This window comes from Dendroctonus ponderosae, unplaced genomic scaffold (assembly GCF_020466585.1).
Source record: "Dendroctonus ponderosae isolate FM_Combo_2020 unplaced genomic scaffold, Dpon_F_20191213v2 Dpon_F_20191213_1, whole genome shotgun sequence".
NCBI lineage: Eukaryota > Metazoa > Arthropoda > Insecta > Coleoptera > Curculionidae > Dendroctonus > Dendroctonus ponderosae.
In genome coordinates this window covers 23,466,612-23,481,167 of record NW_026017110.1, presented here as the reverse complement: position 1 = coordinate 23,481,167, position 14,556 = coordinate 23,466,612, and the positions used below count along the sequence as shown (strand labels likewise).

The 14,556-nt window shown below is 33.3% G+C and overlaps 1 protein-coding gene across 1 annotated transcript; it reads left to right on the top strand.

The window, feature by feature from the left end:
- The first annotated feature begins 8,713 nt into the window (after positions 1 to 8,713).
- On the top strand, positions 8,714 to 11,150 carry LOC109545994 (TNF receptor-associated factor 5-like). The gene is made up of 8 exons (XM_048667830.1): positions 8,714 to 8,840; positions 8,977 to 9,154; positions 9,550 to 9,815; positions 9,940 to 10,273; positions 10,331 to 10,465; positions 10,523 to 10,668; positions 10,718 to 10,870; positions 10,929 to 11,150. The coding sequence occupies exons 1-8, from the start codon at positions 8,772 to 8,774 to the stop codon at positions 11,124 to 11,126; spliced, it is 1,479 nt and encodes a 492-aa protein (XP_048523787.1). The 5' UTR covers positions 8,714 to 8,771; the 3' UTR covers positions 11,127 to 11,150.
- Positions 11,151 to 14,556: the final 3,406 nt, after the last annotated feature.

Here is a 14,556-nt window from a genome sequence, read left to right as displayed (position 1 = left end):
AAATTACAGCTTTATTATTTGGGTTTACTAGAAATGGCCAATAATGAACCAGACTGGCTAATTTTACAATAAATTAATTGTAAATCAGAAGCTGAATTTCAAGTGGAATGACTAAGAAGCCCACGAATAGTCAATAAAGTTGAATAGGGAATTAACCTTTATGGGAACGCAATAGCGCGGTTTTCTTCAGCAGTTAAATCCGAAGGAAAAAATGAATCACGTTCATAATGGCATGAATCACTGTCTCAAGAACTCAGAAGTTCTTTGATGTTAACACTGCCTCCTGCGTCTGTTGCAAATCCCTAAACTTGTTCTCTGTTTGCGTCTTTTATTTGTGACCATTTTCATTGAATTTAGTTGCATACTTGTATATTTACTAAGTGTTTTTTCAAAGCCCGATTTAATGTGAATTGATCTTGTGAATTGAATCATCAATTTTCTTACAGTTATTAATGGTTCAGAAATGTTATCGCTATTATTAACATTCTACAAATATACGAGAGATATACAATGTTTTCAATTACAGCATCTATTGAGAGCCCATATCTACTATTATTGTGAATTATGTATTTTCTAGTAATTGAAAATGTTTCATAAGCAGACAACAATTATACACCCCTTTATCGCTTTACTAATTTATTAAATATCACAATTGAAAACTGGATTAACATGCATGACCAAAACCAGGTTAAGAGGAATGCAATAATTGTGATCAACTTTTAGGTTGGGCCCATTTTTAAATAGACGACGCATAACGATAATAACGATAATTCCAAACAAATATTTAGCAGTTGCATTCGCAAAACCAGCAAAGTCGTCCAGAGAACAGTCAACAAATCCTTTTTTGCTAATCATAATGTATAATTTTAGATTGACATTTTATATTCCTCATTCCCTACAAAACTTACATTTGGTACTTTTTAAATATTTTCATCCGAGAAGTCGTTCCCCTGTGCCAAAGATCTTGACCGTTGTTCACTGTTTATTTATAACGATTGTTAGTGCATGAATGCCTCGACAAACTAACTCCATTTTATAGAATGATTTTGCATAAAATATTATTGAGCATTTTCGAATACTATTTTTATATCATACTATTCGAGTTATTTAATTTTAAGCTAACATAAACGTGACTTTATCATCAAAAGTCTGTCAGATGTTGAAACGATTTTAACTCCTTTTTTAAGTTTTCAAACTTTTTATTTTCACCTTATTTATTAACCTACAGCACAAGGCAATCTTCCCAATCATTTTAACATATCTAATGAACTTGCAACTTTTTACATTAAAATCAATAAACCATTTTAGAGTTGTATCTCTAAAAAAATTATCGATTTTAAATAGAAAAAACTATTGATGATTTCATTTGAATTCGGAAAACACAACGAAATTAATGTTAACTATGTCGCTCTTGGCCTATCACCTTTAGATATTCAGTTTATACAGCGTGGACCACTGATAACGTTCTTCTTAATTTTGTAAGCCTTTGCAGGAAAACATTCAGATTTATTTGATCTTTTTAAGAAAACAAGGGGTGTCGAGTAGCACATTGTTTTAAAATCCGCTAGACCCTTTTAGACCACACCACATTTCAGATATTTCGATTAGTCGTTTTCTGCATCATTTGCCTTCATACTAATTTTATGCGCCCACTTTCAATTTAAATTGAACTATTCCTAGCGTTTTTCAATTATCTCAAACCCTCACAAAATTTTTCGATGGCTCACCCAGTAGATACATTGTTTTTGCTCAGATATAAAATATTCCTTTATTCAACGAACTTCCACTGGTCTTCATTACATCGAACAGTATCGTAGCGAGTATTCATGTCGTTTTCTTCGACCGAAAGATAGATTTAGTTAACTCGCGATCACTGGACAGATGATAACTACTTACATATTCTTGCATTGTAAAAAGAGTGACACCTGTATTCTTCCTCTTATTCATTGTTCTGGGAATCCCTTAATTGGAGTATATTTAACGTCACACTTCATCACCCCATCACCTAGATAAGTCAGTTCCAATCCAGGAGTACTGCGGGTAACATCATGGCGTGTTCGGTTGCTCTCTCAATATATGCAATTAGTGTGATCTTGATAACCATGATAATTTATATTTCGGGAAGACCATCTGGCTCTTGTGACACAAACGCGATTGAGGAACCGGATCCAGATCCAATGCCCTGCGGGCGCCCTCAACCTCGAGCATTTTTATTGAGGGATTTAATCGACGATGCTGTATTGGTGAGTATTCACATTTTATTTAAAAAATTCTTCTTGTGTCACTGATTGTCGGTTCTTGGTTTGAAATTATTTTTGCTATTCACGTCTGGAAAATTGTATATTGTAATGTGGGATTTGCATGAATAAATACAGGAACAAATGCTGGAAAAGGTCTAACAAATACTTACGTCAAAGGTGGCAAATCGAGAATTTTGTTAATTATTTATAAATCGAAGGCTTGAATGCTGAAGGCAAAAATTCATAACCTCTATCACTTTCATGTAAATGGAATAAAGCGACATTAATTCTCACAGTTGCACTTGAATGAAGTAATCTGCAATTAAGCGCCGGAATTTGAAAACATTTTGGAAAAACAGATTTAGGTTTTTAAATTATTTTAAGCACTATTTGATCTACTGAACCCATAGCGCTGAGAAGGCATTAACTCTTAGAACTAGACGGGCACGAAAACATCTAGAAATACTTATGCACTGAATATGGAAGTATAATTTAAAAAATCCCTGATTAGGGCCATTCCAAATTTTCTTCAGTTATAAAGCAACATTTTAGTTACTGAAATCGGCAGCTCCCAACGCTGTAAAACGTAATTTTCAGAACCAGCCGTGCATAAAGAAATCTACCAACAAACGCTGGACATTGAGATATTCTCAAAAAAGCCCTCACGAAAATGGCCATTTGAGACTTTCCTCAGGAGTAAGCCAACATTTTGGCTGTTGAAGTGAAGAGCTGTAAATCTTTTTCCAATTTATTGTGTCAAAATTAGTTCGCATTAAATCAAATTCCAAACAAAAATTACTATTCGGTGCTTTCTGCACTCTCTGACGGCTGAAATGGTAAAATTATGAACAAATTCCTTATGTATGTGGTAATTATGAACTTTTCCAGTTCACAGCGTGTTGGGGTTTTTTTATTTTTCAATCTTCAACCGTTGTTTCATCGAATACTCATTGCTAAGTTTAAAGTTTAAATGTTTTTGTGTATAATTTGCGACTTGAGTAAACCAAATAAAAATCTTTTATAAGAAAGAGGAAAATGTCACGTCTATGTTTCATACTTAATATCTCCTCGCTTGAGCGATAGAAGAGTGGAAACTTTTGCAATCAACAGGCGAAATGTTGCTTTACCAGCCAGGAAATTTTCGAATAGCATCCTTTCTCAGGAACTTTTTGAGAATTTGAAATCTAAGTCCTCAACATGCAAAATTACTGCCTATGATTTCATAGGTTTAATTTTGTATAATTTAATAGTTTTTGCTTTGAAAGTTTATTGCTTTCATTGTTTCCTTTTCTATATAGTTATATAAAAATGAATGTATGTCTGTTTGTCGGTCCATAAAAACTCCCAATTTGACCATGATCGCATCGAGCTACTGATTCTGTAGGTTTCTTCGTTTATTGGAGAGTAACTTCCTGCCGCATTTTTCATCTTCCTAACGCTTTTAGTTTTTGAGTTACACTTTACATGCCATGCTATGGGAAACAGCTAAAAATTGCACACGTAACTACATGTAAACGTGGGCAACGCCACGGGTTATACTATTAAACGTATTAAATAAAGGCTACGTGCTCATTAAAATGCTATGCTTTTAATTTATCTGATGTCTCAAATCAATTTGAATAAATCAATGCAGTCAACTAAAATAGAAACATTTTATATTTATTTATACAGATTAATAGTATTTGTTAAGTTATTTTTCCAGCTTAGGTTTGTGTTGCACGTAGCATAAATAGTTTTCGAAATGGTTTTCACTGCCATTCTTCTTAAAATATTCGGTTTTTAGTTAATCAGAAATGTTTCGCGTACTGCTTAATTAGATTAGATGTAAAATTATACTAAATTTGCAGAACAAAAATTGTTCCGTTTTTTCCAAATGGACCTGTTTAACTTTTACAAAATTATAAGGTAACGATTTCTTGACTAAATCGAGATGACAGGGAAATTGCTGTTTTGAGGACTTAGCCTGGGCAGTACTTAAGAATCAAAGTTCTCGGCTACCAAGCTTTCGACAATTTTCATTTCTTGTCTCCATCAAGGTGCTAATATTGCACAACTAACAACTGACGTCACATTTCATAAAAGAAATTAAACATTTTCTACTGGAGCAGTTGAGGTTAAAGGGGTCACATTCCAAACCAGGCATCACCATGAAGAAGAAAAAAATAAAAATTCCCAATTATAAAATTAATTCCACAAAAAACATTTCGATGTCGCTATTTAATAATATACTGTACGTACTTTACGATTACGTTATTTATTTAGGGCGTACACATCCATTACTACATTATTGTGATTAAGTTACAGATCAATAAATTAATCTGTTTAATTTGCGAACTGAGTAGAATCAATATTACAAGTAAAATGTGTTTTTTTAAAAGATGGCACAGGCACGGAAGAATCATAAATTTTATTTTTATTTATGGTTGATGCTATTAAAGAACATTTTAAATATATGCTTATTATGCATATGTGTAGTTATTATATGCACATTGTCGGCGAAATTTAAAATTGTGAAAATCATCTCGAAAACTGACTTTATTGTAGAGCTAAGGCATTTACCTTTAATTATTGGATAAAATAATATGAGATATCTTTCAAACAATTTCAATTTAAAAAATCTAGAGCATTATATTCTGTTTATGTAGGTAAAACATGATTTCGGTGGGATTTTAATATATAAATATATTTTAAAATCGTGAATAAAACTGTCTGTGAATTGCAAACTTTGTTTATCGAGCATTAACGTTCGGTTTGAGTCACATTTGCAATGTATTTGGGTCATTACCTTTGTAGGGATTGCTTCATCCGCACTTATCAGGGCTGTATTTTAAGATATTTGAGGTAAAAAGTTATTGTTTTAACATTCCAATCCAATAACTCTGTTGGAGAGCGTTTGAAGGTAGACTTGGGGATTTAGATAAAGGTAAATCTTGAAACAATCAGCGGGTTGGAATGGGAAATTTTATAGCCAATGAACAGGACAATAAACAAGGAAGCTGATTACTGGATCATGATTAATGGATAAATGAGTTTTGTTGATACAATTTACTTGACAAATATCAATGTGGAAGTGACTAAGAAAATTACAATCCTGTGTCAATTTTGATTCAATAAAAATTAATTTGAACGAATCTCGAATTGTCAACCTTAAACTGTTTATTTTACTTAAATGAAAAAAATGGAGCATTATTGAATCATTTTCCGACAACTAAATGCTAAATTTAATAAAATGAAGATATAGAAATAGCTAAATTCTAATTATTTTCTTCACGTTTTGTGTTTTAGTTCGAAAAACCATTCGTTGTCTTACATCGGTGCCATCAATCAGGATGCTGCCACTCTAACGAACATGAATGTGCGCCCACGAATTCCACTACATTCCAATATTCGTACAACTTTTACTACCAAAATGGAGAAGAAGGTTGCGGGAAAATAATGCTCATGAACGATACTGCCTGTGAGTGTAGGGAAAGAACATTAGTATTAGACAAAGTTTAGGAGGAACAAATTGTTTTAATAGACTGATCAAAGATTGCTAGTCATTATGCATTTGCTCTGCTATTCTTTTAAGCACGTATGTATGTTAAGTAATTTGTTCAATAAAATTGCTCGTACAAGGGACAAAGTTCTATAGTGACATTATTTTTGATCAGCTTTTTTCTAAGTATTTACCTGTATTTTTGTGTAGTCAGTGTAGGCGGTTTATTGCAAATATGATTTGCCTGTATTTATTTATTTATTTATGATAGGCTGAATCTTAAATTGCTCAATATTCATGGACGGTTGTTATCTTATTCTACTTATTTTTTATTTGTTCGTGATATGAAGCAACACGTTAGGTATAAGTTAGTTGATTCCTGTCTATTCTGAAAATGGTGCTTTACATAAAATGCCTGTTTTTATTTATATTAATTGATATATAGACGCTTTAAGATTTATCTGAATCGATTTTAAACATTGTTGTTCAAGGCGCTAGGTTTTTCTACACTAGAAAAATATCTGTCCACTTTAGTTAAACTTAGTTGTAAGGAAACATTGACTCTTTTCACGAATCATCCGTTTTGAAGGGCGTTTTGCAAAAATGAATGCATAACTTTTGTTTTCTTGCCAAGTTGTTACATTGATTCATTCCTTTTAGATCATTAATTTTAAATGCTGAATTGTATAAATTCACATTAAGTGATTTAAATGGCTGTTAATTACAACGAGTATTTACATCTGGTATTTTACAAAAATTTACTACTTAGCACTTTACTTAATACGTAAAACCCTGTGATTATTTCTGAGGCTCGATCTTACAAAATGTGATTATTTTGAAATAAATATAAGTTTAGTTTGCAAGAAATTAAGTTAAACTTATTATCCGAAGTGTGATTGATGAGTTCCAATGGAAAAGTTGAGAACTTTCTAGGGAGATTCGTTTGGATATTGGAATCAGCTGGCAGGCTGAGGTGCAATACAGTACCTACATGAAGGAACTGGTTTTTCCGGAAAGTAACATAATATCTGTTAATCATGATGATTTACAGTTTTTAAGGCGGTGGAATTAGGTCTGTTTAAGATTTTAATGTGGATTTCCGCAATGTTTTGTTTACGGATATTTTGGAACTTAAAATGTTTAAGCAGTTTCGGACTCAGAAAAGTGATAGGGGCTGAGGTGCTTTTAGATTCAAAATTTGGGGATTAGAGGGTATTGAGTTGGTTCGGTTTGCTTGTTTTCTTTGGGAGAAGGAATTGGGTGCATTTGCTGACCTCGGAAAGTAACGTCCGAAAGAATCGATGCTAAAAATCGCTAGAGACCCAAAAGCGCTAAAGGTCCAGTCAAAATAAAATTCTTTCGGCGGTTCGGAAAATAACCAAATTCACTCGTGTTTGTAAAATCAACAAAAGTTTAGTTTTACCCAAGCGTTTGGTGTTCGTCGGTGGAAGATTAGAGGTTTAAAAAAATAAGCGTTTTCTGATTTATATTTGTAAAAACTCGCTCCACGTGACAGCAACAAAAGTTTAAACTCTTGCTTTTTAAAACTAATAACTTTTTTCTCCTTGCCAAGTTTTAAGTTTAAACGTTCTTGTCTACAATTTGCAACTTGAGTAAACCAAATAAAAATCCTTTATAAGAGAAGAATGAGGAAAATGTCACGTCACGTTTTCGTACTTAATATCTCCTCGCTTCAGCGACAGAAGAGTGGAAACTTTTGCAATCAGCAGATCAAATATGGCTTTACCGGCGAGGAAACTTTCGAATAGCATTCTTTCTCAGGAACTTTTTGAAAATTTCAAGTTGAAGTCCTCAAGATCCAAAATAATTTTCTATGATTTCAAAACAAGTTTTAGTTTTGTATAATTTAATAGTTATTACTTTGAAAGCTTATCGCTTTCATTGTTTTCTTTTCTATATGTATAAAAATTAATGTATGTCTGTTTGTCTGTCCATAAAAACTCCAACTTTAACCACCATCGCACCGAACTACAAGGCTGAAATTCTGTAGGTTTCTTAGTTTATTGGATAGTAACTTCCTGACTCTTTTCAACTTTCTCAACAACTCCTTTAGTTTTTTGAGTTACAATTTACATGTAAGTCTATGGGAAACAGCTAAAAATTGCACACGTAACCACAGGTCGCTCCGCTAGTATTAAATAAAGGCTACGTGCTAATCGAAATATTGTAAAATTAATTTATTCGGTCTTGTAATTTATCTCATGTCTCAGCTTAGGTTTGTGATGCACGTAGCAAAAATAGTTTTCAAAATGGTTTTCACTGCCATTTTTCTTAAAATATTCGGTTTTCAGTTAACCAGAAATGTTTCACGTACTGCTTGATTAGATTAGATGTAAAATTATACTAAATTTGCAGAACAAAAATTGTTCCGTTTTTTCCAAATGGACCTTTTTAACTTTTACAAAATTATAAGGTAACGATTTCTCGACTAAATCGAGATGAAAGGGAAATTGCTGTTTTGAGGACTCAGTCTGGGCAGTACTTAAGAATCAAACTTCTCGGCTACCAAGCTGTCGACAATTTTCATTTCTTGTCTCCTTCAAGGTGCTAATATTGCACAACTAACAACTGACGTCACATTTCATAAAATAAACTAAACATTTTCTACTGGAGTAGTTGAGGTTAAAGGGGTCACATTCCAAACCAGGCGTAAAATGTACTTTACGTACGTACAGTTAATTAAAAGTAAAAATAATAACTTTTTTACATTTTTCACAATAAATTTGGATATAATCGCTCAAAAACCTGACAAAAATGGTGAACATTAACGAACGAAAATAAAATCGAATACAATCAGATTTATTTTTGTATGATTGATAACGCATTATTTAAAAGAATCTGTTTGTTTAGTCTATCTGAATTGAATCTGTGATTACAACATCATTATTACCAGTCGTTTAATTAGTTAGTTGGTTAATACATTATCAACCAAAATTTTGCGTTTTATCTTATCTCTACTGATACGAATTAATGGTTTTTAATCAGATACCTCAGTTTGCTTTGAAGAGTGTGTTAGGTGAATTGAAATAGATATGAGTAATAATAGACGCCCGTTCACCTGTTACTTTTGCAACGAATTGATCAAAACTGAAACGGAAATGGTAATTTCAATACTTCTATTAGGAGAAATGGACCGTTTTAAATATATCTATTTAATTACGCATTTGCCATATTAGAGATTCACATAAATTAATTATGCTTCGTATTATTTTACGTTTAGTTTTTGTTGCAATTTAGGGACACAGCACGTTGTGCTCCAAAGTGCTCATTCCCTGCCCGTTTAAATGCGGCTCCTACATTCAAAGGGCCGATTTGGCCAAACACAAGGCTGAATGCAATAATAATTTTCGAAAATCTGCAAATCTAGATGTGGACAAGGTACCGTCAAATGGTACTTTCAACGCTTATTCCCTGGGTAAGTAAAAAACCCGTCAGGAGTCTAGGAAGTATTTGAAAATGGTCCATACATGTGAAAGTGTTACTTGCTGCAACAGAAGCAAATAACTCTTCTGGTAAAAATTTTCAAATATTCGGCAATAACCAGAAATTATTCTCAAAAATGGGCGAGGAAATTGTATAAACTGAAATTGAAGCAAATCTGCTTTTGGCGTTCTTCATTGAAATTAATAGATTTTTAATTTCAACACCGCAGATAAAGCGGTTTTGAACATAAAAGCTTCTCTTCGAACTTCTCTTAACTCTTATTGCTTTATTAACTATCTGTCTGCAACCGTTCATGATTTTTCCCATCTAATCGCTCGGCATTTTTATGTTCAATTGTTATTTTCAATTTCGAGTTTTGCGTTTTAGATCGCAATGGAAAGACAACATTAAATCACCCCAAACTACAAGAAGAAATCGTGAAGTTGCACAAGCGTTTTTCTAGCCTGGAAACTAAAGTAGCATCCCTGAATCAAACCCAAGCAAATGCATCTTTGAATTCAGCTACTACTGCTAGTGCATTAGGAAATATTGAAGATATGCGCTCCACTCTAAAGCAGCATTCGCTCTCTATCCAAAAAGCCAACTATTTTAACGGCTTTATTTCGGAATGGAAGAAAAACGTCGACTCACAAGTAAATTCTTACAATCACTTGCATTTTTTCTTCCGAAAACTCAACCAAATTTCATTTTTTCTTCGAATAAAATTGAACTTCTTCTCAGTTTCGCCGATCAGTTAAACCCTATTCAAATTTCCAGATCACTGCTTTGAAGAGTTCCTTGTCATCAGCCGATACACTGAAAACAGAGTCAGCGAAAAAATGGGAGTTTGTTCAAGAAAAACTTATTCACCTGCAAAATCTTCAAATGGACTTAAGCCTGCTAAAGCAGACCTTGTTCAAAGACAGCTCGCATTTCAGGAAGACTCAAATGGACTTTGCGACTAATCTGGAGGACATTAGAGCGACATTTAATCAACAGATTGCCTCGTTTGAAAACATGTGGCACCAGCAGACCAGTGTTATTCAAGAGGCCATTCGAAACATATCGGATGTTAGACAGGCTATTGACGAACAAAAGGCAAAATATGCTGGTAGTACTAAGACACATCTTCAATAGGGTTGGTTATATATTATTTGATTAACTCTAGCTTTAGTGTTCGAGCTTCGAACAGTGAGCCAAATCTCCTCAGAAGCTTCGCAGAAAATCGAAATTATGGAACGGGACTTTGGGAAAGTGCAACAAGAACTAAATCAGATGAAAGTAAACGTTGAAATTTTAGAAGGTGTGCTATGACATAAAGTTTCTGATATAATGGCGGCTTGAAACGATATTTTTGCAGACTTAGGCAGCAGCGATAGCTCAACTTACCAAAGACTAGTATGGCGAATAACTGAAGTCGAATCTAAGTTACAGAAAGCGAAAGAGAGCGACATTGTTCTGAAAAGCCCTATTTTCTACACGCATCGCTATGGATATAAAATTAGGGTAAATGGTATTTCTGTAAAAAATTCGCATGAGCTCAAATTAATTTTAGATACTACTGTACATAAACGGACTGAACAAGTGGAAAGGCAGATACGCTTTGGCCTGCATACATGTGCTCAAAGGAAAATACGATCCCTTATTGGCATGGCCCTGTATAATTGAGGGCCAAATTTCCTTAAGAGACTTAACAGAAACTAGTCAGGTATTTTTACTAATCCTAGATCTACTGCCTTCGTGAGGTGATTAAGCTTTTATTTTAGAAGAAGGATTTTATAAAATTCATAAAGACAAAACGACCAAGTGGGGACGAGGATGAGGACGAACCGCAGGAATCTTCACCTACGTATATTTTTATACCCCACTCGGTCATGTTGAAAGCAAACTACACAAAAAATGATACACTTTTTTTGGATGTTAATATAAGCGAGAACCAGACACGACACGAGACAAGTTTGTAGTTAATAAAATTTTGTTCTTTTTTAGACAAAGTGATTTACCTAGACCGTGCGATAGAAGTTGTCCAACTTACAGTTGTTGTAGAGACTTCAAATTTTGTTTCCGCTGATAACGATTAGTGCCGAAACCAGTTGAAGAATATTTAGCCCTCTAGCTATACAAGGTGTACAGATTTTTACGGAACCAGCTAAATCTACGGAACGGTTCTAAATTCTAAAATAAAAACGGTTCCAAATTTGGTAGGTAGTTCCCCAAGCAAGCTCCCCAGCCTACAAAACATTGCAAAAAACAAAAAAATCAATTTTTTTAAATGGCACCTACTCACTTATTGGTCCTGTTTAGTTTAGTTTCTTATTGTTTAATCATAGCACAATTTTCAACGAGGATCAAAAAAGTATGTAGGTGCCATTTAGATAAAACTGATTTTTCGATCGTTTTCGTCTGAATGTTTGTACGCTGCATGCACCCATATCTTACAAAATTGGCGTCTTATGGGGAGTTAGCTGGGACTTCCAGCTAGCGATTTAGCAAATCTGGATTTACATTTAAAACCGTTAATTTTATTCTTGTTGTTGCTGAGGCTTGTTCCGTAAACACCTGTATTGGCAGTTTTTTCTTAAACAATTGACATATGTCCAAAACTTTAAGAGTTAGTTAACAAAACTAGGGTGGCTCAAACTGGCAATTGGAAGGCCCATACAACCATGTTAAAAAAATTACGGGTTTACATTTAAAATAAGAAAGTTATATTATACTATTCATACACCCTGTAAGGTAGACGACTAAATGGATTTTCCATGGCTTCGACACGACTCGTCCTGACCGGAACCAAAATTTAAAGTTTCAAAACAACTATAAGTTCTAGTTTTGGTTCAAAAGAAGACGATCGGGCCAAACTTTCATTAAGGAAAAGTGTTTGACTCCCCTGCTATTGATCTGAAAAAGTTATGGTTTTGTGCATTTCTTGAGAATATCGTTTTAAATAGATGATAACATAATGGCTTTAGTTAAAGTAATGTATTTAAAAAGTGGTATAAAAACAAAATAAAAAAACGTCCTAAGGTACAACACTCTCCCCTGAAACCGGCGATGTACGCATGAGTTCAAAGAAAACCTTCAGGTTCTGGATTGTTCAAAAATTTACCAGCTTTTGCGAGCCTGGTCTGTTTATCTTTGTCCTGTTTATATTTGTCGAGTTTTTGTTTGCAGCTCCATAGACTTGCTCAATAAAAAAAATGTTAATCATTCAGGCGAGTAGAACGATTAAGTGACGGAAGTGTGGAACGAAATGAATTCCCAGTTTCTTTGCGTGTATTGGAAGTCGTGGTCATATTTAATCGGGAATATATCGAATATCGAAATATTGGTATTTTGATGCTGAAAAGTAAGAGTGTGTTTGATGGGTTTATCTAAAGTGAACTTTTGGAGCAAGTGAATCACAGCCGATACGGAAATGGTTCAGGATGGAGCCCCAACATGCAGAAACCTGGTAAGATATATCTCTAATATGCAGGGTGTCTGAAAAAATGTAGGCATTTCTCCAAACACTTAGCTGGAACTGGCGGAGGTTTTTGGATAGCTAACATATATTTCAGGGCTTTTTTACATTCCAATTTCAATGGAGCTTGGGATTATTTCCTACACTAAACACCTTTTTTTGTTTCCAGGCTTGTTCGTTTGGTTTTACATTTTCCCTGGAAGATCGCTTTTAGATATTTTTGACATATATTTTGCTCTATTAGTGCATGTAATTAGTGCGATACTTCAATTTCTTGTTTTAATACGAATGAAACAGCAAATTTGTAAAACAAGTGTCGTTTTTGTGTGAATTACACTTTCTATTGTCTTGGACGGTAATTTGTTGCATTTATTGGTGTTTTCCTCTGTGAATTACATTTTAAATTAAACAGGTCTTGTATTCTCAATAGGGATTTGTTCCATTTACGAAAACAACATTTTTTACTCGGTTTTTCTACCTTTACAATTTAATTTATTACCACAGTTTCTTCTAAATTTTGATATCGATTTTTTTATTACGTGATATTTATTTTATATATGTATTTTAACTTGAACGATTCAATGCTCGATGTAGAACACCCGTAAATCCGGTTCCTCTTCCATCAGCAGCTTAGCCATAATAATAATCTAAACTTTGACTTCATTGACCGCTTTTTTCAGTGCACATTTTTCATTATGCCGATGTAAAAAAATTAGGCTTTTTAAATGGCACCAACAAAGTTTTTTGGTCCAGCTTGAAAATTTTGCTTTAGTTAAACAATAAGATACCAAACTAAAGGGACTAAAAAACAGAACTAAAACTAAACAGGACCAAAAAAATTAGTAGGGGCCATTTCAAAAGTTTGTGTGTGTTTTGAAAGTTTCGCGTGTTATTTTGTTTCATTAAATGTTGGGCTGCACTGATTTTTACATTTGTATTACATTTTATATTAAAATAACTTACTATTAACTAGTATATTAAAAGTCGTTCCGATTCTCAAATACAAAATTTTTCTTAGCTAACAAACTGCAAAAATTCTAATTAAAACATGAGTTAGGGTAAGGTGATCTCAATAGAAGGAAGCTGTTTTGCCAAAACCCGTTATTTATTTATTAGATTGTTCAATTTATATATTTTATTAGCCGCGGAACAAAATTTGCCACCCATCTGATCCCTTAAACACTCGAAACAAAGGCATCGAAAAATATGAATATATATGAAAAATATTAATAAAATGAAAAATTTATATACGAAAGATAAGTCATTTGACAAAAGTCTCATAAAAATACATACAATATCTTGACTATTTAGTTGGGTCTTTCTTTGTATTTTCAATGTGTAATGCCTATATATGTTATCGCATTACGTTTTTCAATACTTAGAAGAGCTGGTACACACACATGGAAGAGCTGATTTGTCCTTCAAATATCTAGATTTAAAAAATTTAATTTGTAACAGAAAGTTTAGTGTTGTACTTTAGGACGTTTTTTTATTTTGTTTTTCAACCCACTTTTTAAATACATTACTTTAACTAAAGCCATTATGTTATCATCTCTATTTAAAACGATATTCTCAAGAAATACACAAAACCATAACTTTTTTCGATCAATAGCAGGGGAGTCACACATTTTTCCTTAATAAAATTTTGGCCCGATCGTCTTCTTTTGAACCAGAACCAGAACTTATAGTTGTTTTGACACTTTAAATTTTGGTTCCGGTCAGGACGAGTCGTGTCGAAGCCATGAAAAATTTAGTCGTCTATCTTACAGGGTGTATGAATAGTATAATATAACTTTCAGCAAACGTTCAAATTTACTTCTTGAGAACAGTTAGATAAATATCTACCACCTTTGGGTAAGCTACAGCTTACCCAAATGTTGTCTGGGTTAGTTTCGGTTTGTCTGGGTTATTTGGATTCATTTGGGTTAGTTTTG

Excerpts from the sequence above, each read along its gene's own strand:
- LOC109545994 (XM_048667830.1), top strand. The coding sequence starts at position 8,772 with ATGAGTAATAATAGACGCCCGTTCACCTGTTACTTTTGCAACGAATTG. Across the intron at positions 8,841-8,976 it reads TCAAAACTGAAACGGAAATG|GGACACAGCACGTTGTGCTC; the intron begins GTAATTTCAATA and ends GTTGCAATTTAG. Across the intron at positions 10,466-10,522 it reads AAACGTTGAAATTTTAGAAG|ACTTAGGCAGCAGCGATAGC; the intron begins GTGTGCTATGAC and ends ATATTTTTGCAG.